Source organism: Mytilus californianus, unplaced genomic scaffold (genome assembly GCF_021869535.1).
Source record: "Mytilus californianus isolate M0D057914Y unplaced genomic scaffold, xbMytCali1.0.p SCAF_7, whole genome shotgun sequence".
In the NCBI taxonomy this organism is placed as follows: Eukaryota; Metazoa; Mollusca; class Bivalvia; order Mytilida; family Mytilidae; genus Mytilus; species Mytilus californianus.
Window position 1 is genome coordinate 77,420,578 of NW_026262723.1, and position 26,219 is coordinate 77,446,796.

General features: G+C 31.8%; 1 protein-coding gene across 1 annotated transcript in view; it reads left to right on the forward strand.

The window, feature by feature from the left end:
• LOC127709031 (uncharacterized) overlaps positions 1–21,610 on the forward strand; it is a 30,324-nt gene extending 8,714 nt beyond the window's left edge. Inside the window, exon 3 of the mRNA XM_052214317.1 lies at positions 13,466–21,610. Coding sequence (XP_052070277.1) covers positions 13,470–15,569 — 2,100 coding nt within the window. The 5' untranslated portion in view covers positions 13,466–13,469 and the 3' untranslated portion in view covers positions 15,570–21,610. The remainder of the gene's footprint in view (positions 1–13,465) is intronic.
• The last annotated feature ends 4,609 nt before the right edge of the window (positions 21,611–26,219 follow it).

Here is a 26,219-nt window from a genome sequence, read left to right on the forward strand (position 1 = left end):
GATATTTTGTTACAACATGATTTAGAGTATTAGTAACTTCGTCATTTTGCGACGCCTCCTGCGATTGAAGATTTACTTGCAATAGAAAAATTGGTAGTGGATAATTTCAAAATAGTATGATTCTTTACATTCATTACCCCATGCATAAGTTGTCCCACTTCTTGGCATTTTCTGTACTTATTATGTTTTAATATATTTGTTATTTCCTCCCAAGACATTTTTCTTCTATAGTAACATTCAGTAGGAGGAATTCTGCTTTTAAAATATATTTTTGTCCACGCACGTCCATTTAAACAACCTTTCTCTTCTGCTCCAGTTTGATATTCGTTCGGACATTTTAGTGTGTTACATTTCTTTTAATTCAGTTTCACACTACAAACTGAAAAATTGACATTTCTATTTACAAATGAAAATTTTGACTTTCATACTGTCAAAATCTACAAGAAATTGTATTGAAGCTGAATTTTATACTCATGATAGTTGATTTAATTTGTATTAAACTTTATTGTTTATAGTCTCTCATAACTCTTTATAGAGTGTCTCTTGTTGTTTACTTGTGTTTTATTATGCTGTGTATTTTATATGTTACATGTGGTGAGACTTTAATAAAGTATTTGTCTTGTCTTGTTTTGACCATTAATTAATTTAACCCTCCGTATATAAGTTTGCATTATTCAATAAATAATCAAAAGTAAATTTTGCACGGATGATTAAATGCGATGAGCTCACACATACCAAGAATTAATTCGAGGAAGTTTCCGATTTAAGTTTTCCTAAGTTAAATGAAGACTTAACTAAGGAAATTCTTATTGAAATCGAATTTGAGGAACACTTTAGTTAAAAAAATGTATGCATACGGGCCCAGTTTACTGTCCAGCAGCCTGATTTGGGAATCGCCTCCAAACCAGTTAAATCAGGGAACAAAAACTTTGTCCACATAATGGGTTTCACTGCATTTTGGGGTTCAAGAGACACACAAATAACAAAAAACTTGTCTACCCTATCTTATGGGGATATCTGATGAGATGAGCTAACACATATCAAGCGGTAATTCCAGGAAGTTTTTCGATTTAACTTTTCCTAAATTAAGTGAAGACTTGAGTAATTTATGCCTACGACTTGAGAATTTCACTTAACTAAGGAAATTCTTATTGAAGATACCAGAGGGACATTCAAACTCATAAATCGAAAATAAACTGACAACGCCATGGCTAAAAAAGAAAAAAGACAAACAGACAAACAATTGTACACAAAACACAACATAGTTGACTAAAGACTAAGCAACACGAACCCCTACAAAAACTGGGGGGGGTGATCTCAGATGCTCCGGAAGGGTAAGCAGATCCTGCTCCACATGTTATTGAAATCGAAGTTTAGGAACACTTTAGTTAAAAAAAAAGTATGCATACGGGCCCAGTTTATTGTCCAGCAGCCTGATTTGGGAATCGCCTCCAAACCAGTTTAATCAGGGAACTAAAAGTGTGTCCCCATAATGGGTTTTACTGCTGCATTTTTGGGTTCCAGAGACATACAAATAACAAAACTATCTACCCTATCCTAATGGGATATCCGCATCGTAACAAGTAATGTGCAATGCATTTTAGTTTATTGGCGAGAAGAGCACTTTCTTTACTGTTTACGCGACTTTTTACAGTTGCTGCATTATAATCAGACTTTGTTATGACATGCATAAAGTTTTATACATATATAATTATCCTGTAGCTTCACGTTCCGCTATTTAGATGATGTCCTCTCACTAATTAACTGAATAATAAAGTTTGCTGACTGTTGAACGAATTTATCCCATCAACCTGAAAATATATGATAGCACAGATACAGTTAAGTCTGCCTCATATCTTGACTTACATCTAGAAAATACCAATTTAGGGTTGGTTGGGGGCAAAACTTAAAGTCAAAAGAGATGAATTTACCTTTCCAATTGTGAATTTTCCATTTTTACGAAGCAACATTTTAGTAGCACATTCATGTGGAGTATAAATACCCCAGCGGATACGATATTCCAGAGTGTTCGTTCCTCTCATGATTCCCTTTCAGATAGAAAGTTTACCACGCATAGGTTCCAATTGTTGTAGCCACAATTACATCCTCTTTATCTTGAATGCAACATCACCGAATGAGACTAATCATCGAGTTTGTACTTTCCATGAACAAACGAAGGGGGTCACATGTGGAACAGTCTCTGCATATCCTACCGGAGCCCCAGTTTTTGGTGTGGTTCTTGTTGCTCAGTCTTTAGTTTTCTATGAAGTGTATTTTAGACTGTTGGTTGTCTTTTCGTATTTTTTTGTTGGTCATTTTGTAATTTTTTCTATGATAAGATATTGTCTTAACGATTCCTTGTGTTTGCGACGGAATTGTTTCATTGGCGTAATAAAGAATGATAAGTACGATTCAGTTAATAAGAGCCTTCAATGTCGTATTACTTTAAAGGTTTTATTTCTTTTTCATTGCGTTTATTTTTTCGGGAGTAGGTTGTGACTTAGAATTGTATTGAGGTTTTTTTGTCATTGAAAATTCTTCTTTCAGATATATATTCATTCAGAAAAAAAAGAAACATATTTGTGAAACGTAAATTTGGCTGACATTCTTTCAATTTTTTCCAAATCAGATTCAAGATGAGAATAGCCAGTCATTGAATTTTTTAACATGATGGTAAAGTTATGATCGCACTCTAATTTTAATTAGTCTGAAGACATTTCAATAACTCAAAATCCATATGGAAGTTTATGGGCCGGTAGTCATTTCTCAATAAAGTCCGGTTGTCACTATCAATGTTAACTTGGTCAATTTTTTTCTTTGACCAGGTAAACTTGGTCCAAGCCATCAGTTGTTACTATCAAAGTGTTTGGTTTTCACTATTAAAGTTTTCATCAAATATTTGGTCAAAGAAAAAACCCCCAATGTGATTGGAAAATTCCCGTCCAAGTCCATCAAAATTTCATGAAAGTAGATTCTATTCCATCCAAGTCCGTCAAAGTTTTTGATCAAAGAATTCTATGACGGTTGTCTCTATCAGAAAAATCCATTAAAAACTTTGACCAAGAATATTTGTACAAGAAAACTTTGATAGCGACAACGGGCCTTAACTATACAGACTAAAGCGCATCTGATGGCTTTGTTTATATAATACTGATTTGTAAAAGCGTTCAAACAAAACAGCAGGGTTTAATGGAAACCGTAAATACGAATATATTTTCACATTATATTTATGCTTCTGTGAAATGGCACATAACACTTGAAAGTACATACGTATTTTCTGTATTATCTTTAGATATTTAGGAATTAATAAACCATCTTACAAAAATATTCTCTATTAATATATATGGCGTCAGTATACGATATAATCATCGGCCGGCTCTTCCAGTCCAATACGGTATATGGTACCTATTATTATTCCTGAGATAAATTTGAGGAATTGGGATACTAAGTATGATACTATGTCTTAATGCAGTTTGATTCTTTGTTTTAATGGAGAATGTCGTATGGTAAAAAAAATGTGTGATCAGTGTATCGATAAATTCACCGTCTCTTTATAATATATTCACAACTTCATTAGACCCGGAGCGATTGATTAACAGCTTGAAATATTGTAAAAAAAACTGTCCATTGTTGCTTATATGACATCTAAACTTCTAATTGTGTTGTTGAATTGCTTGATCGTGAGGTATATACTACATCTTCTTTTATTTATGCATAATAACGTATGACTATATCAAATCTAGGTTGAGTACTGTTCAGAGATAAGATAAGAGGTCAGACATAACAGTAACAAGTTGTATCCTTATAAAAAGATAATAGACGCCTTCAGGTAGAAGACAATTTTTAAAACTAAATAATTTCATGTCTTTTTTATCATATTTTAATGCCCTTAATTTGACAATTCTGAAAATTGAGCACACGCACTTGTTTCTAACAAGTATACATATAAAACCATTAATCAAATTGAAAAGGTATGTGGATAATTTTCCCAGAGAAAAGTAAGCCTATGAAATTAAGATAACATTAAATATATACAATGTAACACATTACAACCTTCACAAATAATGGTTTAAGAACAGGGAAGAAATGTCAATGATAAATATACTAGCATAAATTTAACAATGAGAGACGCAAACCGTTTCGGCGCGTATAACGAACGGGTGTCGAAGGGAGATGATCTATCAATAGACACAAAAGATACCAAAGCGATATTAATACTCATAAGTCGAAAACAAACTGACAATGCCATGGCAAAATACGAAAAACGACGAAAAGACAAACAACATACACAAACACAGCATAAAAAACTAAAGACTAAGCAACATAAACCACTACCACTACCGTAGATTGTTTCAAAGTAAATGGAAATTTCCTTGTCGGGGGAATCTCATATACTAAATATAAATGATATAAATTATGCAATACCTTATAATAGAGATTTCCAATAAAATGACATTACTCGACATAACCAACCTTTCTCACCGTATCTCGACCTATTGCAGTGAAGGACGACGGAGGGGAGCATAGACTGCATTAATTTCATACTTGTTGGAATAGATGCTGTTTAAAAATTATCACAAACTACTATTTTAATTCTTTACATATTTTGTTAATAAATTTGGGATGATTTCTTAGACAACAACATTAAAAGGGAATATTTAGTTCAGTTACCAAGGTAATCAAATGCACCGATCATTACTTCGTCATTTCAATTGACCCATACATTCATCACTAAGTTTAAAAATAATGGAATCTGAAGCGAGATCATATTCTCATTTTTGATTTAAAAGTAATAAGATAAAACCAGAGTTTCAAACACGCCGGAAAGTAAAAGGTGTACCCGACTTTCTTCTTCTTTGTTTTTTTGCATACTTCTATATTTTATTTCAAGATACTTTTGCCAAAGGTAAAATTCAGATCACTGATGTATCTTTCTGATAATACTTTGTCACCTTTCCGTTGAATTTTATAAAATGGAATTTATGAGGACGCATCTTCAAGAAAAAATATGATACACTTTACTGAATCATTTTTTTTTTGTATCTTGTCTTTAATTATAATGATGCATGGATTATCAGAAGAGTCCGTACAAACGTATATATGCGTAATTTAACGTCCTTGCTCTTAACTTGTTTTTCTAAAATGTTTGGCGTTTCATTTATACAAATACGTATGAAAAACGGACATGAACGGAATATTTGCTTGAAGTTTTAGTTTTAAGATCAACTTATGATAGCAAAGGAATATTATATTTACTGGTCTGTGCATCCATCCGTTCTTCCGTTCTGTTCAAAATATAAAACGTTTAAAATTATACCAAATTAGAATTTGACCCGGGTTAAGTGGTACACTGAACATGGAAATATGATCATGTGGGGCACGGTGTCTTAAGGCTACACATTCCTGTTGCAAATGGTTTAGGTAATACACGTACATGTATATGTATCTTCAATATTCATATTTGTCTCTTTTGTCGCCAATCGCCTCGACAGTAATAAACCCCTCAAAGGTGATCTGGGGAATAGAAATATGGCCACGATTGGTCTTTTTCCGATCGGCAGTTTAACCATGGCAAAAGTGGGGAGTCCGTTTGATTGTGCGGGATGTACAAGTACGCAGTCCAGTCCGGTCAGAGAGGGGGCGTGTAATCAGATGCATCTTGTAGAGATAATGCCAAGCTCTCTGCACGTTAATTATGCATGAAATATTTGCCACTGGACGTTAATGAACCAATTATCATCAATCAATCGACAGTAGCGTAGCTTGAATTTTATTTCTGGCGAGGCAAATGATCTGAATCTTGGCAGTAAAGCCTCGCTTGGTTAAAAGACGTCAATGCCAATAGGGAATGGACGGTTAATTGAAAATACGAATCGGAAAATAGGTGTATGTGATCATACTCTTGATAGGTCACACACTTGCAAAATGATCCTGTCTATGAGAAATCCAGATATGTGCAATATCATCCTGAAATAACATTTCTAGTGCGCATTAAATCAACGTATTTCAATGAAACTGCTGGTTAAAGGTTAAATTCTCATTATTCAGGTCCTGATCAAAACCAAAATAATTGACAGAATTATATGTATGGCCTCCTCTATAATGCTTTTGTACAGATTTGGGGATATTAAGTTTAGGATCCACTACGTCTTTATACTTTATACGTTTATATTTTGTCAAATTGTATGGATGATAATAACTGGGTGAACTATGAAGTATTCCTGATATATTCATAGGTAGAAGAGTACTTTATAAATTGTTGTAATGCCAAGTGTCTGTTGAAAACTGTGTCCACCAAAAGTAACAAGTTCGTTTTCAAAAACAAAACAAGCATCATATCAGTTTCACAGTTATGACCTCTTGTTTGAATCAGTTTTTTGCGAGGTAAACTTTGTCTTTTTACTTAAAAAAAGATATTTGCATCTACCGTGTTCATTTTATGAAAGAAATTTTTCAAGACTTTCGTAATGAGGAATAAGTGAGTAAAGAGTAAAGCAGTCAACGTTTTGAACAGTCGTCACTCAGTATACTTTATACTATGACCTAAATGGTATATAATTCTCTTTATCTCTTTTTTTAATGGTCAAAAATTTGGTGAGGCGGTTGCCTCATTGTGTCAATCAAAGCTACACCACTGCTCGAGTGCGAGAAGTCTTGGGCTCGATCCTCGGTCGTTTCAAATCGAAGATTTGCTGCCTATCTGCCAAGCACGCAATATTTAGAAGTTAGAGCAAAGATTGGTCGGTCCGGGGTCAAAATTATGTGTCCGGGTAGGATGCCATGTCTTCCTGCGGTATAATACAAAGTCTGGTTCATATTCATCTTCTCGTCCTAAATATGTATATGTAAAATACATATGCAACGAACCGGATATAAATGGCCCTACATCCTATAAATACTTCTATTTTTTGTTCCACTTCTAACGTTGCCTATACCACTCCCCCTTTCAAAATCATAAATCAGCATCTGGTAATGATATCTTATTACTAGTATATTATGTTGTTCAATGTTACTTACCTTACATATTTCCGTTAATGATTTATTCAGTACAATGAATTCGGTGGCCCCCCTTTTAATTGTTTTCTCAATGAAATGAACATACTATAAGTTAATTTACTTCAAGGAATACATGAAGCATTGCCTGGAAATGTCTTTTGTATTTTGACTCCGATAGCATTCCCGATAAACAAAGCAGAACAGAACAATCCATAATCGAACACACCTTAGTTCTAAAAAAAAAAACATATATAGGGATTTTTTTTTATCAATACAGTTTATAATAAATGAAAAATACTTTTGATTATAAATTAAACGGAAGTGATTGTTTTATCTCAATTTTCAACTTTTATAGAGAGACAGATTCTGACATACTTTTAGTTTCGATATTTCTGAAATTGTCAGAAAAATATCCTTCTAAATATTTTCCCCACAACAAATATAATAAAAATAAGATAAACTATAAAGAAAGACAGAAAAAAAATAGAATCACCTGCAAAGTATATTGAAAAATAATTGTCATATTTAAAACCATTCAAAACGTACGTATGATAGGTATGGAATACGTGTGTTAATACGTGATCTTATGTCAGTGAAAATAAAGGCGGGAATCTAGAAAACCACGTGATAAATAAAAATGCTAGATTTCTATCATTTTTTGTCATGATAAAATTATTTTTATATGGACGAAAATTCCAGTGTGTAATTTTGAAAGTCTTGGAATACTTTGTTTGAACTTGAGCAACGTATTTAATCAAATTCAATGGTTGGCAATAACTAGTCCCATTAGGTCCTTACGTCGAGTTACGTACGTATGTCATTTTATTGGAAATCTCAACTAGTCCGTGGGCTAACTTTATTCAAAATCTAAAGATTCATTTATTATGAAAAAACTGTTTTAATGTTCATAGATATTAACATGCAGTTAAGAAAATCTTTTACTGATTAAGATTTTTGGGTAAAAATTAGATTAATCATCTATGTTGGAGATTTAAAACAATGAAAACCAATAATATTTTCTTCCCTTTCAATTTTATAATAGAATAACCCTAGGTGAAGAAAAACTTCAGGAAAAAAGCATGCTGTAAGGTTGGGTTAGGTGAATAAAAACAGTACAGGTAGCATCAAGGTAGAATTAACTCTAACAATACTAACTGGTCAATTCAAATGTTTCAATTGTATTGTCAATTTTACAATTTACAAAAGGTAAAGGTAAACAGCAACACCCATAGTCAAGTCACAGTAAATTAAAAGAGAAATTTTAATAACTACAACTTCATACTCCATTCTTTAACTTTTTTCAATAAAGGGTAGTTACAGCACAATGGCTTGAGTGTATAGGTAAAGGTAGTATCTTTGATTAGCTTGCTTGCTAGCTGAACCATGAAATTATTATAATTATTATTATTAGTTAAGGTACCACCTTCCCTTGGGCGTAGTCAACTATTATATTTTAGTAGAGTACCAATCAAAAGTAAGGACAGTGCATAAACATCGTGAAACCAGTTTAGAAATCTATGCTTTTAATCTAAATTTAAAATATAGTGCTAATTATAAGCTAAAAAAGACACTATAAAAGCTTTTTAAGTTTAACGTTTTTTAACTTAACTAATATTTGTTTTGAATAATTGTTTGTATCAGTATTGACGATTTTCCCGTTGATGACAACTGACTTCATTTCTGCTACTCATTTAAAATTATTAAAGGTGTTGAGTTTCTTGTTTGTTATTGCGTTCTGATATTTTTATTTTTCCGTCTTTGTCATGTATTTTCCACGATGTAATGTTTTGACTTCTTGATCACTGATGTTCTGTGTTTATATTTTTAAAGCCGATGAGGAAAAGTATTACTCGACTAACGTAAGTTTGACACAGTGCATGCAGATTTATCAAAATGTTCAAATCCTGCTGAGTGAAGAACAAAATTTGCTACCGCAAATTTACAGTTCTAACATTGTCAGACTGAATTATGAATATGTACATACGAAAAGTTCTGAAACAGTGTATAAATTAAGTAACTGAAAAAAACATTTTCTAAATTACTAATATTAATTTGCGCTTTTACCAATCTTCGGTCATAATAATGCACCCTTAACAATTCAACAGTATGAAACACGTGTTATTGTGTTGGGGTTTGTTACTGTGAGGTAACGTTGTTGTTGACCAAGAATCCTCTGAAAGTTTACTTTGCATTTATTTTTGTACCATATATTTTCATAAATTTGTTCTCTAGTTTCTTTCTATACTCAGTTATATAGATACAATGGATAAGCGTGGATTCTTGAAAAAGAAACCATGAGCCCGGAGGGCGAATGGTTTGTTTTTCATGAATCTACGCTTATCCATTGTATCTATAACTTAAACTATTGTGTTAATTTCTTTTCAAAATTAAAGCCTTTTCTTAATTAGAAGGTATTGTAAGTGAGTTTAAATAACCATGTTATCGTGTCCAACGATGCATTGATAAATCTCAGATCACAATTAATTGGTTAACAAATACAAATATAACACTTCTACCTTTAAAGATCTTTATATTACCAGGCATATGAATATTATCTGTTTATACAAAATAAGACATATTCGAAATTATTTCTAATAAAATTGTAAATGGAAATGGGTAACGTGTCCAGGAGACAACAACCCGACCAAAAAGCATATATAAAGTATATATAATAAGTATGTTATCGAAATTTTTCTAGCACTCTAGGCACATCACGATTTTCTCGCATAGGAATTTGCGAACAAACCTTTGTAAAATTATGTAGTAAAACAGATGAAATCATACTATATTTATAAAACAAAAATTGACAAATAGAATGTAATCATTTTTGTTTCAAACATGTGAAATAGCCAATAATAATAAAAAAAAACCCGGTAAAACTCGCTATTATTACAAAAATATCCACTATAACTTGCAAAATTAGAAAAAAAACAGGATAACTTAAGAATTGGAACAACAGAGAGAATACAGGGATTCGAACCTAAACCGACAAATCCCGATCATTAACTCATTGATTTTAACCATGCTAACCTCGCGGCTACCAACTCATACTATACGACTGCCTATTGTGTCTATATAAAGGTACAAGCCCTGTGTGTCCGATGAACCGATGTATATCAGATGTTCATTTAAATATATATAATAAACATCTATAGTGTAACCCATTGGTAGCCGAGAGGTTTCGTCGGTGTGTTGATGTCAGTCACACATAACAGATTTCAAGGAAGGGTTCGATTCCCAGTGAAGGCATATACAAATTACAAAAATTAAAGGTAAGTTTTTAAATTAATTCCATTAGTGAACAGAAATCAGTAAATTAGCCAATTCAAACTTAATGAAATTAGGCACACAAAGGAAACAATTGAATATAATTTGGTGAGTCAATTTCAGCGGCAGATTTAGGAAGCGTTGATTCTAGAAAAAGAATCCACGGTAAATGAATAGGCTGACGTCACCACAATGGTTTAATCTGATGGAACTTGACACTTGGAAATAGAAAAAATGAAATTTAAATTAACGGGATATTTCAGTAATCCGGTTGTCGGATTGCTGCATTATGAATCCTAACCCTTTCCAAAATACTGTTCCAGTCTGTCCAATATAGTTGCCCTTGCAGTTAGGACGGGTTATGAAATATATTAAGTTTTCTTGCATTTGCACCTGAAATTCAATCATTTGGATTCAAATATAAAAAATTCTTGAGCGCCGAAAAATGACTGCTCTGTTGCTGAAACGCAAACACTTAAAGTAGTTTTACGGTTTATTTCCTCTTCTAAAATTTAATTCTATCAACAGATGCTCATTTCATATGATCCAAATATGCCTAGAACCTGTCTTGGTTCAACAAATCTTCTACCTACAAAATCATTGCCCTTTTCGTTGACCTGAAAAATAAACGATTGAAAGTTTTATTAAGGCAATTTGAATATTTTCATTTATATATCTGATTGTTAAAATAATATTTGTGCGAGTTGGAATAAGTAATTATTGGTGTCTATTTTCAGGTAACTATGAGTATTCGTTGATTGATTTTGTGCTGTCTTTGTGCCATTGTCCCGCATTCATTATTTACATAAACATCATTCGTTCTTCTACCGTTATTTTCTGTTTTTTTTTCCCTTTAACATATCAAATGATGCAGTCAAATTATTGATCAAATGTTTTACCTCAATTAATCTACCTAGTAAATTACTATTGTCATCCTTCCGTTGATCAAACATATGTATTGGTACTACCACAGTTATGATCAACAGTTCTGGAGTCACCAATCTTTTTTTATTCTGGCTATCATTGCGTTTGCTTGCTTCAGTTGACGGTCCATATGTGCTCTATTGGTATAAATCGTATAATTTGGACATAACACCTTCGAACCGTACTCCTCTTTACTAACAATAGTTCCACATATAACAAGACTGTGTTTGTATCATTTACTACACATATGAGCTCCGAGGTATCCTGGTCACATACGTAGCACAATACATTCTGAAAGAGAGTGTAAATAAATAATAAGGTTAAACATGTAATTGAGAGTAATTAAAAACTATTGATAATCCCGACAAAAAAATATATTTTAAAACTAGTTAAAATTTTGTGATTATGACACTTGTGTTCATAACGATCAGTTCAATTACACTAAAGTCATCACACGGATGCATTACTGTGTTGGTCCCCTTACCCTTGTTGGAATATATTTTTAAATACTTGTCCTCAGTAGACATGTTGTCACCTGTATGCTTATAATCCAGATTACGAAGTGAAAAAGACAAGATGGCCTATGAGTATTTAACAAAATGTTTAACAAGAAAATTTATATATCCAATAAAATAAAGCAAAAAATCATATCTACAATTGTCTCCCTCTGACCAGCTCAAATCAACTCTACCAGTGAAGTCTGAATTTTCTTCAAATAATTTTCAGATATAATTTTTAAACTCGTATTTTCTACAATCACTTGTTTAAAACATTTTTTTTAAAACCACAAAGAAATACGAGTTTATTCTGATTTGAATACGGGAAAATACTAAAATTTGAAGATCACTCAAATGAATGTATATTAATATGAATTTTTGAATATAAGTCGGGAAATTACTATACATCATGAACATTTCACCGAATGTACATGTATTCGGAAGATAAAACAAAAAAATCAATAGTTCATTTATTGTCTGAAATGATGTTCGGCAATAGGTTGAATGATCTTCATCAGATTTCAGGAAATAAGCGTAATATCTGAAAATTTCAGGTAATAACTTAATGCCTAGGCGTTAGGTTATTTCCTAAGATTTAAGTTTAATGCCTGAAAATTTCCGGTAATAACTTAATGCCTAGGCGTCAACTTATTGTCTGGGATTTAAGCTTATTGCCTTATTTCAATTATTGCCGCTGCCATATATAAGTATTACAAAAAAGAATACTCACTGTACTAGTTCTGCCATCTAGAGATGGGAAATAATATCACCAGTTAAATACCAGTAGTCATAACAGATTATTGCTAGATAAAGGGGTCAAAATTAACGTATACTTTATCGTCGAGCTGCGACCGTCTGCATGAATAATGATAGTTGGCAATTTTAAGACACAAGAGAGCAATAGCTAAGGCTATATAACAGACAGAAATCTATTAAATCAAAAAAACTGGTTTTGATTTACAGGTACAATTTTATGTTTTGGAATTAAATGCAAAGATTCAAAAACAGTCTAAGAATATGATAAATAAAATGCTTTGGAAATCAAAGTGGATTTTATATTATTCGTACGGTTTAGTGACAATATTACTGACCGTAACCCATAGTCCTCAAATAGTTCAGAAAAATCAAATAACAAAAAATGTTTTTGACATTAAGGTAGATGGGGGTCTAAATTAAAATCCATAGAGTTTTTTTTTTTTTAATAATTTGTCAAAATGTAGATTATATCATGCTTTTTTTCAAAAATATAATAAAAAGTATGGGTCACCGGACTTTTTTTCACGCAACAGGTTGTGCAAAATTGGTTTTTCCATGCATAATCAGATTTTGTATAGATTATGCATGGAAAACCCAATTTTGTGTGATAAAAAGTAACTACACCATATAATTTTAAGATAAAATATGTTTATTTTAAAGTTTGTCCATATTTGTGGTGCTTGTCCCTGTTGACAGTCTGCTTGCCATTTATTGAACCTAACCACCCAATGAGGTATTCACAATGAAAATATTTATATGTCGCTCTTGAATGTCTTCAATCAAAATCGAAAGTTTTCTTCTTTTTTTTTATTTTTATATTAGATGTGATAGAACTAGAACATCTTCTATCACAACGTGCAGTTTCAACGAAAAGGACAATGTCAGTTTTGAAATATTTTTCCGATTAATATAACAGAATATAGCAGCCGTATATCATTGAAATCGTTTAAGAACATTGAAGAAACCGATATTTTATTTGATAAAAAAGGCATTGTTGCAAATATTGTAAATATTTATATTTACAGAAAAATGGCTTCTGCCGGAGCGATAGAGAAGACTGAAAAGGCAATAAAAAGTATATCTAAAGGAAAAGATAAAAAAGACGACTGTTTACTGATGATGGCACCGTTTGCCAATTGGGATAGGTTTCTCACCCCAGCACCATCAGCCATAGCCATACTTGGAGAACTTTTACTAATCTCAACAAAGACAGATTTTACCTTGACAGAACAGATGCCAACTAACGGGTTTGACTATATCAAATATCCTGATTCTTTCAGAGCTTGCTTAGTACAGGTGACTAACAGTGGATGGAATGCATTTAACGAAGCACACACCAGTATGGACCAAATACGGCTGATGTCAGGAAACGTTGATAGTCATATAAAGGATTCTGTAAGACTACTCATGGCCGGTTCACCTAGAGAAGTGGAAGAAATGCTCCCATTTTCTTTAAAAAGTGTTGAACAAATTGCCGATGATAGTTTGCAGTTGGCTCAGAACATTGAGGACAAATTTCTTTTCGTCATGCATCTTACCGAAGAACTTCTAGAAGCCTCAACAAATACAAAAAGCGTGCACGATCGAAAGGCAAAGAATACGGCAACACAGATAGAAGTAGCTGAGCTTGAGAAAACACGTGCAGCAGAGGCCCAAAAGGAAAGAAAGAAAAGATATGAAAATATGGAAAAACAGGTGAACAAGGCTCAGGATGAATATACACATACAATCAAAGATATGCCGGGAAGCGGACAACTATTGGGATTGTCTTTTGCAGAGGGCATGGTTAACTCTGTAAAGTCAATAATAGGACTGCCTTCAGACATTGTCAGGGGTCTTGGAACAGGATCCTTTCATATTGCACATGATTGGATAAGAGGCACTCCTGAACAACCAAAAGCAATTCTTGGAACAACCAAGGGTTATAATGTTAAAGTAGCTGAGCATAACGTTCTCACAACAGTAGCAATGATAGATACAAATATACAAAGCCTTGAACTTATAATTGGTACCCCTGGACACAAACCTGACCTGAATGCAATTAAAGATAACATTGGAACATTGCAAGCTTCCCTGTCAAGGCATCAGGCAAACGTGTCGGCAGAAAAGGATGCCGGTAAACTTGGAGTCCGGATTTCTGAACTTTGCAAAAAAGCTAAGGAAATTTGCAGCGAAGCACAAAAGATCTCTTGTGCCCTTTATAGCGACAGAACAGTGGTAGACCTCCAAAACAAGGTTCTAGAGATAAGAACGGAAAGTATGTCACTTGTTGCAAAAGCAAATAAAAAATTGGGAAGAAATCCGCTTGATGAAAAGTCTCCATGCCTTGAAAAAATGCCTGTTCAAAGTGAAAATCCAAACATCGTTAAATCAGCTATGGAAACCGCAAGATTTAAGACCGAGTTAGCAAAAGAAACCCTTCGAGACACAAAAGAGAGGCAGGATGCAGCTGACAAGCAACTAGAGGAAGCAAACGAAAGACTCTGTGATGCCTTGAAGACCATGAAAAAACTAAAGCTCGAAGAAATCGACTTTGACACGGTTCGCACGACTTTACAGCAGGGAATTAGAGCTTTGGCACAAGTAAAAGCGCAGTGGGGAAAACTTGTTGTCTTTTTCGAAGAAATATCCAATATTATCAAATGCTGCATGAACACGTCTCTGAAGAAGTTTGTTCAAACTGCTACTGTAAGCCGAAAACTGAAAGGAGAAGGAGAAATGATGTCAAATGCTTTTCGCGCAAACATGTATGAACAGACGCTGCATGCCAGCCGAGTAAGCTATGTTGTCAGTACAATGGCCGGGGCATACGTTGAAATATCGAGAGAAAATCTAATGGAACAGATAACACAACTGTCAGATTTGATAGGACTAGACCCTGAAATAGATAAGCAGAAAATACTGTCTGGGAGACAAAAACTACATGACCAATGCGAATCCGCACAACGTGCTATAAAGAAAAAAATCAAAGAGCAGCATCAGAAATATGAAGAAGCTATAGACGAGAGAATTTCCAGAATTCAACGAGAAGTGGAAGCTGTAATGCCTCCTCCTGATAATTTGCCAGCAATACAAGAAGCTGTTAAGGAAGGATTTAAAGAAGATGATCTCGACGATCTCGTAGGCTAATTGATACCATTGGATGTGTATAGTTTTAACGCTGGTATCGACAAATTAAGCAATCATGTTAAAAATGTATAACCAAATAAACTTTTATAATTAGTTTCATATGAAATCTGTTTAATCGGATTTTTCATTTTATGTAAATTAAGTAGGATTGTTTTATTGAATGTTATAGCATTTTATTGTATTATCCTTTCCTTGAACCCCTAAATCATATAACTTGTGCTCCTCATGTCTGGAAAACTTTAAAAAAATTTAATTGTGAAAGCACCATGAATATACGAAAATGAGATGTGTACTATACGTCATTCCGACAACAACCCCGTGACAAGTAATACATTTCCCAAGAAGCAAGCCGTCACATAGCTGGTGAAATTGGTGAATGGTTTCACATTACATTTTAACTATTTGTATATAAATTCAAGTTAATTAGGTTAAACATAAAAGACTTATATAACTTTGAGATTTACCATTTTTTTCATTTTTTGGGGGTGGAGGATGTATATGTATATACGCTGGCCAGGAACATTCAAAACTGATTAAAACGGCAATGGTTGAGATCTAAAAATACTAAACACTAAGCTAGGTAGAGGAGTATGTTAGACAAGGCCCAAATATGACCACTTTCACTTCTGTTCTCGTACTATGAACAACAAATTATTTATTTTGTAAAAAATATTTCCGTACTCCATGTATACCGAACTACAAAATTATTTTTATTTACCTGAATATGTTATTTTATTTGGCGGCATTTTGTCCAAGGTTATGGTTATCTTTTTGATATTGCTTAGGATTTCATGTTTGATATAACAGTGAATCATTCTTAAGACAATAACTAGATTAGCTATAATTTTTGGAAAACATCTAATCATCATTTCCAATACCAATAGCATGTTCGTCTTTTAGATGTATATTTTTTTTCTCTTCTCTCATATGATATGCATAGTATAAATAGTCAATAAATCTCAACAAATTTAAGACTCCAATCATTGTTTAAGTTATATCTGCATTCATCTTTTTTTTTTATTAAATTCATGTTCACCGCTTCGACACAAAATATCATTTTGTATTTATGACAGACTAAAACGTCCATCCAAATTACAAAAATTCCTAAAGAAACAATTTACAATGCATAACTGTTATAATATACATCAACGTTTCGTGTGTACTTAAGAATAGACGCCATATAATTAACCAATTTTCGAAGAATTGCGTAGGTCATATGACCTGATTTAAACATAAATATGAATACAAATACACAGGCAAGCGCGTTCAATCGTACAATGACAATTTTTTTAAGTATGTTTTATTTCATGTCATAGATTAAAAGAAATATGTAAATCATCGTTTTACCTGTATTTGAATGATTTTTTTGTAGGCAGAATAAGTCAACGAAAGAGACCATCACGGTGGCTGCCTTGTTTCACTTTCCAATGTTGACCTTCTACTATTTTTAATAACTAAACATGCTTAGCCCATACGTAGTCCATGCCAGTTAAGGGTTGAATTGAAGTTTGCATGAATACGGATTCAAATGAGTTGAATTTTTGAATTGCAAGCCAAAATACATCATCAGCTTATTTTGACAAAATTGAACCAAAACTAGCTGCTTATAATGAAATATTATTTCACAATTCTGCTTTTATAAATGTTTAAAAAAAAAAATCTTATTTTGATTATTTGTCAACTTCGTAGCTAACGCCCCTTTAATGTATGTTTTACATGTATTGACAACTATTCTTTGTATTATAGCTATACTTTGGAGGATTAAAAAGTTAAAATATTGTAATAACATGTCCATTGTACAAGACCGTAGGTTGAACTTTAGAAGTAAATTATTTTGTGTGTCGTTTAATTGGGTTGCTGTCTTAATTAAAAATGAATAATTCACGTCTTATTTAAATCATTCATAGAAAGTAAGCATCGCTTAAGATATGTCAACATGCATGTATTATAATTGCTTTTATCGTCTGAGAGTCGTTTTTTCTCCTTTTATCCCCTTCGGATTTATTCGTCATCTGTTTTTCTTCAATTTTTGCTTTTTAGGTAGGGATAGCTAGACAACTTCCAACCCAGCCCAAATCCTCCACTAAAGATCCCCGTGTAAAACAATATTATTAGTCCTAACCAATCAACAGACTAACCTGGTCCGCTTTTCTGTTTAAAAGCTGTCTAACAATAAGCGAACACAACAGGTGACCAGTTTATCAACGGACTCAACTATTAAAGAGTCAGTATTATCTTCCAATCAGGTAGTAGGAAATTATTCAGTTCGAATACCGTTTCCTCGAAGACGATAATCAGAAGATTTCTTACATTATTACACCTTATACAAGTAAACTGGATTTTGATTGGTTGAGAGCCAGTGTATTTTTCATGTATTTTCTTTTATCTAATAAATATCGTTTATAGTTCACCGCCGCGGGGTATATGCCCAAGGGTATGCCTTTTTTACACTCTCTGTCGTGGTATAAACCGAAATGTAGATACATTTTTTACCCTCCAGGGAGACGCTTGATCATTTGTGCGTTTTATAAAATGCAACTGTGTTTGTTACCGTCGTGATATCTAGTAATGTAACTAAATCGAATGTGTATCTTAACCATTTCTATTGATATTTGATTTAAATAAACAGATAAAGCATGCTCATGAGGTAAATTTGAGAAAAATACCAGTCTTGAGAAGGTATTTCCTTCGCCTGTTGGCTCATGACATTTTACCATCTCTCGACACTCCCCAGAATTTTTCACAAATACCACTCCTCGACATGATATATCTGTTAACTATCTAGTCTATCTAGCCATTCTGGGTCCTCTCCAACTAACTTACATGACCGCTTTTTCATATAAATCTTATAAAAAAAGGGAGAGTGTAAAAAGAAACCGAGATTATTTTAAAATTAAAACAATTAGAAGAAAATGCAAAAACAGAAGAAAATCTGGAAGAGATAGACCAGAAAAATGCAGAACTAAAAATGTATAGACAAAAGAAGGTTCAGGTACAAAATATCAGATCAAGAAGTCAGTGGATTGAAGAAGGGGAAACACCTACTAACTTTTTTTTTAAATCTAGAGACTAGAAATTATATTAATAAGACTATACAGAAACTTACATTAGAAAATAGGGTTGTAGTGGAAGAACAAAAATAAATATTAAGTCAGACAAAAGTGTTTTATGAGAAATTTTATAAAAAACAAGATTTTTGAAAAGTGTTGATTTAACGCAGGACATTTTTATGATGATATACCGATGCTGAGCGAGGATGAAAAGCAGTTATTGGAGAGAAATATTAGTTTCTCTGAATTATCTGCAGCATTAAAGAGAATGAAAAATAACAAGAGTCCAGGCTCTGATGGTTACACCGCAGAATTTTTTTAATTTCTTTGGATTGATAGTGGTAAATTTGTTCTTAAATCTATAAATTTTGGATATGGGAAGGGTCAATTTATAGTCACCTAGAAGCAGGGAGTGATTAAATTTATTCCAAAAGAAGGTAAACCAAAACAATTTCTTAAAAATATGAGACCTATTACTCTTCTTAATTCTACATATAAATTGGCATCAAGCTGTATAGCAGAGAAAATAAAATCTGTTTTGTCAAAATTAATAAGTTCTGATCAAACTGGTTTTATTCCAGGTAGATATCTAGGGCAAAATTGTCGATTGATATATGACATTCTGCATTTTACTGAAGAAAATAATATTCCAGTTGTTGATTGATTTTGAGAAGGCATTTGATTCCATATCTTGGTCCTTTATTTATGATACATGAAGATATTTTAATTTTGGAGATTTAGGTATATCCTGGGTTAAAACTTTTTTAAAGTAATATGACAGCTGCAGTGACACAAAACTGTTTTCTGTCAGAATTCTTCACTGTAGAAAGAGGCTGTAGACAGGGGGGATCCTTTATCCCCTTATATTTTCTTGCAATGTGCAGAAATATTAGGCATTTTAGTAAGAGGTAGTAGGGAGACAAGGGGTATTTCTATAGATGATACAGAATTTATACTTTCTCAATATGCGGATGAAACATCATTGATATAAGATGGCTCGCCAGAATCACTCGATGCATCTCTTACTGTTCTCCGATTTTATGCTGGAATCTCGGGACTTAGGATTAATATAGAAAAAACAAATGTTATTTGGATAGGTAGCAAAAAACATAGCCAAGATCAAATTTGTATTAAGTGGGGATTGAAATGGGGCTTCAGCACATTTAAGCTTCTTGGAATTACTTTTTCAGTTGATCTAGATAGAATGATTTATTTAAATTATAGGTCAGTGTTAAATAATAAAGACAACACTTTGGAAAAATGGTCAAAATAGTATCTAACCCCCTTTGGAAAAATTACCATTTTGAAAACTTTGGTCATATCTTAATAAAATCATCTGTTTCTATCTAGTCAAGATGAGAATATGTTACGTAATTTGACAAATAAAATGTATACATTTATATGGGATAATAAACTGGATAAGGTCAAGCGAGATCTTTTATGTCAAGATTATTTTTTGGTGTTTTAAAAATGTTAAATTTAAAAGCAATTTAACTGGGAAAAAATACACATTTCGTTTACAAAATATACTAGAAGTACTAAGCTTTGCTGGTTCCAATATAGAATCATCCATATAATGTTTTTTCTGCAAAGAAGTTTTGACAAATTTAAATGCTTTAAATAAATATTTAAAGGAAATCATGAACATTTAATCATTTCATTTAAAAAAACTCTCTGAAGAGGATTACAACAAATACTGGGGTCCCTGGATCCCCATTACAGACTAATAAATAAATGTCGATTTTTGTTTTATCAATTTTATTTAAACACCGCACATAGATATTCCAAGAATGAAATAAGATTCCATTGTTATTAGATGATTATTTATATTTAACTTAATGTTACACTATATAAATAACACATAGCTGAGAGGGTGATAGAGCAGATTGTTACCCCGAGAAAACATTGTCAACTGAGGCGAAGCCAAGGTTGACAATGTCTTTTCGAGGGGTAACAATCTGCTCTATCACCCTCTCAGATATGTGTTATTTAATTTATTATACTGAATGTTCTGTCATTACTGTCTATTAAATTTCAAATTCAAAGTAATAAACTATGACGTCTTGTACATAGCAACCATCCGTATTTAGTAAAGCTCACATTTGATCAATCGTCTCCGTGAAGGGTAATAGAGTATTTACCATAGGATAGAGTAAATTGTCTCCCTCGTATTAACCAATCAAAATCTGGCATTTTGACATGAAGTGTAATAACATTATATATTCAATTGTTGTTTTTGATTTAAAACTTCCTTGCTGTGAATATGCCATTATGTATACCTTTGTTCATACATGTTGTGCTAGTCTATTTGTTACAATAAAGCAAATTCATTAGAAAAAAAACTTACATGACCGCCATGTTTACCTTTTTAGATAGTCTCTCATAACTCTTTTTAGAGTGGCTCTTGTATGTTTAATGATTATGTTTTATTAACTTTTTGTATGTTTTATAAAATGAAGAGGTGAGACTTAAATAAAATATTGTCCCAAAAGCATTGAACCATCATAGCCCTGTTCAAAACAAAAGATAAGCGGAAAAAGTCATGCAAATCCAATCTTTTGTTACTTTTGTTACTAATTTCAAATATAAATTATAATGTGGTTAAAGAAAGATTTGATCGTTTTCGTGGATTTTTGCAATGACAAATAAGCGGCAACAGACCTTTCACGATCCTTTTCACGATCATCAAAATTCGGTTTCTGATTAACTAAAACATAATTACTTTAAGAACTATTTTAAACAGTAATATTGAACGATATTTTAAGAGAAAAGTCGTTAATGCATTAAAAATTTGAAAACAATCATGTTAGTTACATGTTTATTTCTATAAAATTTCGAGGAGCAATCTGCCTTTTGTAGTTTTGTAAAAACAGTATAGTTTTAAAACTTCATTTTCCCCGAAAACTGATCATAATGTTGAACTATTTTGACAGACATTTTTATTGTTCTAATATTTGTCATTATAATTCATTAAACTAGATTATTTACTGACGTTGAGTGTGTCTTCTCGATAAGATTTCCTTGACGATCCTATACCAGATCGTTCACGATCTAATCACCATACTTATTCTTTCACTGTCATTTTTCTCGATATATCGAATGACAGCCGTGAACACTATGAAATACTGTCAATATTTCAAACAATTTCTCTATACTTTATCCACTTTTATCCCCAATAGATCATAAAATAAACTAAGTTAAAATGTTAGTTTTGTTTAATGCATTTCATGTTGTAATGGGGAGATGTGTGGGAAAGTGAGAAAAAAAAGCGACATCCAGTAACGATGGTTTGTAACAAAAGTAACAAAAGTAACTTGTAATTTTTGTATCTAAACATATGCACTTTATTAGCAATCACTTTACAAATGTTTTACGTCTGGTATCTGGCAAAAAAATACTAGTTCAAACCTTTTTTTCTGTATAAGAAACACTACATGTCTGAGGGTATTTGTATATTGTTTATATATCTTGTTTACAAAATCAATAGCAATATTTGCAGTGATTTAATAAAATTTCTAAATATTTCAGGGTTTTACTAAATCACTCAAACAGCTACCGATTTTACAAATTCATTGTAACATATAAATTGTTTACAAAAAAAATGAAGGTTTACCTTTAGATCTACTATTAAATTTATTCAATTACATCACCTAATCTTATTCTATTATTAAATATCAGAATATTTTTTAAGATGCATGTATTGTTTAAGTCTTATCAGGAAATAGGAAAACTACAAGAATTACTATTTTTGCTTACTTGGAAAGTTTATCTTAATTTGTTAATTCATGCATAAATATAACTATTGGGTTTAGTTGCTGTAGTGGTGGCGTGAATATATTATTGTACTATATTATTCAGGAGAGGACGATGTTTTAACATCTTATATTAAATATTCTTTTCGTCGATAATTTTCTAACAATAAATATCTTAAATCTAGTCGTATTTCTCTTATCTTCAAATTTGTCATGTTTATCTTTTTGTATTATACACTAGTTTAATCCCGCCCCATGTGCGTGTCCCAAGAACCTCGCGGTGATTGTATTACTATCTGATTATATCTGATTTTTTGGGTTATTCCGTAAATATTCAGTATGACTATTAATGAAATCATACTTAGTGCCAAACTGTCATACAAATTGGAGGTTTCGCTAGCTACAAAACCAGGTTTAACCCACCATTTTCTACGGAAAATGCCTGTACCAACTGGCAAGTCAGAAATATGAAAGTTGTTTTTCACTTGTTCCGTTGATTGATAGCGTTTTCTTTTTTTCTTTTTTTACTTCCCCTTTTTGAATTTTCCTTTGAGTTTGGTATCTTTGTTATACTTTTTTTTACTGCTGTTCTTTAGGGCCTTCAATTATATTGCTTCGAAAAAGTTCTTTGTGAAAAATCTGGGATCTAATACAATCAGTTTTTACAAACGCACGAAGACAGCAAGTGCAAAGACTATGACCTATCATATAAATACGATGTGGTCTTTTTCTCAGTGGTATAAAAGTAATAAAAATCAGTTTAAATACGTTTGTAATGAAAAGTTGTGATGTGTTTCAACTTATTATTAGTTCATATCAACATGGAAGTAATAGTATACTGTCATGGTATCAATGAGGTTCAGAGGTCAATATTGGAGTATACAATGCACGTGATAAACAACTAAATAATTGACAACAGTGTTTCTTTATACGAAAACAATGTTCCTGTATGCACTCGATGTTTCCCAATCAGAAATATGTATAAAACTACACAATTTGTCATTTTTAAGAACAATTAAATGTGTGCCATAATGTCTGTAAATATCCATAATAGTGATAAGACTTTGCACATACCAAATTTATATTTTTGCGCAACAAATAATCACGTGATTTTGTAAAACTTAAATTTTAGGCCAATTTGAATTCTTTGAAGTAGATCTTTAAAATTTCCTATGTTGACGCTGTTTACAGTGCGTAAGGTGTAAATGTGTAAGTTTTAATTGGAATCAACTCCATTATAATTGACTACACTTAATATATCATGACAGTTGGTAATCATACTGGTATTGAGGTCAAGATTGTGTGTGTTCGATTCATTACACATCTAACTGAATACACAAAAACTTGACCTAAATAGTGTAACTATTATCTATTTTGATCATAACTACATAAGATTATTCTGTTAATTTTGTGTGAAAGCTGACTGATTAATGAGATGTGGTTTTTTTTCAAAGAAAAGACTACATTCAACTTATTATTAGTTCATATCAACATGGAAGTAATAGTATACTTTCATGATATCAATGAGGTTCAGAGGTCAATATTGGAGTATACAATGCACGTGATAAACAACTAAATAATTGACAACAGTGTTTCTTTATATGAAAACAATGTTCTTGTATGCACTCGATGTTTCCCAATCAGAAATATTATTTAGTTGTTTATTACGTGCATTGTATACTCCAATATTGACCTCTGAACCTCTTTGATATCATGAAAGTATACTATTACTTCCATGTTGATATGAACTGATAATAAGTTGAAACACATCACAACTTTTCATTACAAACGTATTTAAACTGATTTTTATTACTTTTATACCACTGAGAAAAATAGTAAATATAAAATATGTATAATGCAACCAGATTTTATTTCATTTGTAAAATTAGTGTCATCTGACATAAGTTAATAATTAAGGTCTTTTTAAGTTACAATTATCAGTTATTTGGTTGAAACTATAAACACAATTGTATAATTTTTACCTGAACATGTTCTGCAATTAAATTAATTTGTATATTTCCCATTGTATTGCTATTTAACAGTTAATGGAATTATCTCAGCATTAGGTATTTGTACATGTATATTTGAATACAGGAAATGTATTTTTTTCTTAATGAAGAATGAACTCTAATTTAGATAAAACAAAAATAGTTATTTATTTTTGTTGTTGTTGAGAAAAGACATTTTCAATGCCGCTTTCTAGAAATCATTAAGCCAATTATTATTTAAACGGCATATAAAAGATATGCTACACGTTTAAAGATTTCCCTTTATTTTCTCAATTCACTCTGTTCAACCGAAAATAAATTATTTATGTACTCTAGGCTCCTTATTTTCTGACGACACCCTAATACCAACCACGAAAAATAATACGTATGTCTCAAATATTTGCAGTGAAATTATTTCTGTATTAATAAAGACAAACACCATTATAGAGACTGTCAGGTGCGGTGACCATCTTCACAATTTATTAAACACATAAAACACAAGACAAATGTCCTCAAATAGTTTTCACCATAAATGGCATCAGTTCATTCAAATAATATACAATGGCATCAGTTCATTCAATTAACATACAATCTACAAAAGAAAAGCGCATAATTAAAATATGAACTCTACATATATAAGGCATGAACTGTTATACTGAAGATTAATCTTCCTATACACAAATACACGTACACACTACTCGTTAGATGGTCTCCACCCTTGTCGATAACTTTTCTCGTGCACGCACGACTTTAAATACTAACGGAACTTCTTACTCTATTGTTATTACAATTAGCCCGCTACCTGAACTCATACGCCTGTCGTACATAAATATATTTACATTCTTGTCAAAATCATTGAATTGAAAATGTTTCTAAAAAAAGAAGATGTAAAAACAATCTGATAGTGTCTTCAATTGAAATTCCAAAATAATTTGCATCAATATTGCAAAATTCTCCATCTTTGGACAATATAATACAAATTTTACATTGCGATTATGGAAATGAAAGAAATATTGAAAGAATGGTCAGAAAAAATGTCAGACTAGCTACAAAATTGGCTGGATCACAACATCCACGATGCTTTGATTTTAATTTTTCGCCCAAAATATATTTTCAATTAAGAAAAAGAATAGTGATTATTTAATGATCAAGTAGCATTTTTGTCTGTGTGGATATAATTGAGACTTAAATGTGTTTTTACAGGTGTTAATCACTACTTCAAATTTAATAACAAACAATAGGTGAGCTTGGGTAATTAAAATGAATTGTTTTGATTGGAATAATCAATAAATGTGTATGCAGTTTATTTTTTCTTATATACATGATTGTAAAATTTATATTTGTATACAAACTTATTAAGAAAACACATGATAAAAAATTATGGAATTTTGTTATAAAAATTGTGAAAAAAACAGTTGGTTCTAACTTCCATTATCAATTTAAGTTGAACATCAAAGTCATCATAAAGAGCAAAATTTGCACTTAACCTTAACAGTCCTAGAATTTTCTGCAACCTAAGGGAACAATAAAATATTCATGTAGTAAACTGGAAAAAAACACACACATTTACACCCTACATACCCTAAAGCATGAGTATACTGAAACTGAAATTATTAAAAGGATCAATCATATTGAACCATGATTAATCATAGTGAACATTAGTTTGAGGAATTTTATTTATGCTTGTATATAAAAAAAACAATTTTTATATATGAAATTTGTAATCAGCAAGTAATCATTTGAATGTAAACTAACAGTAATCATGATTTAACCTGTTTTTTGCATTGTAATTGATGACATTACGATTACTTGTAATCAGAAAATGTTTGATTACTGATTACATGTGATTACATTGCAAAA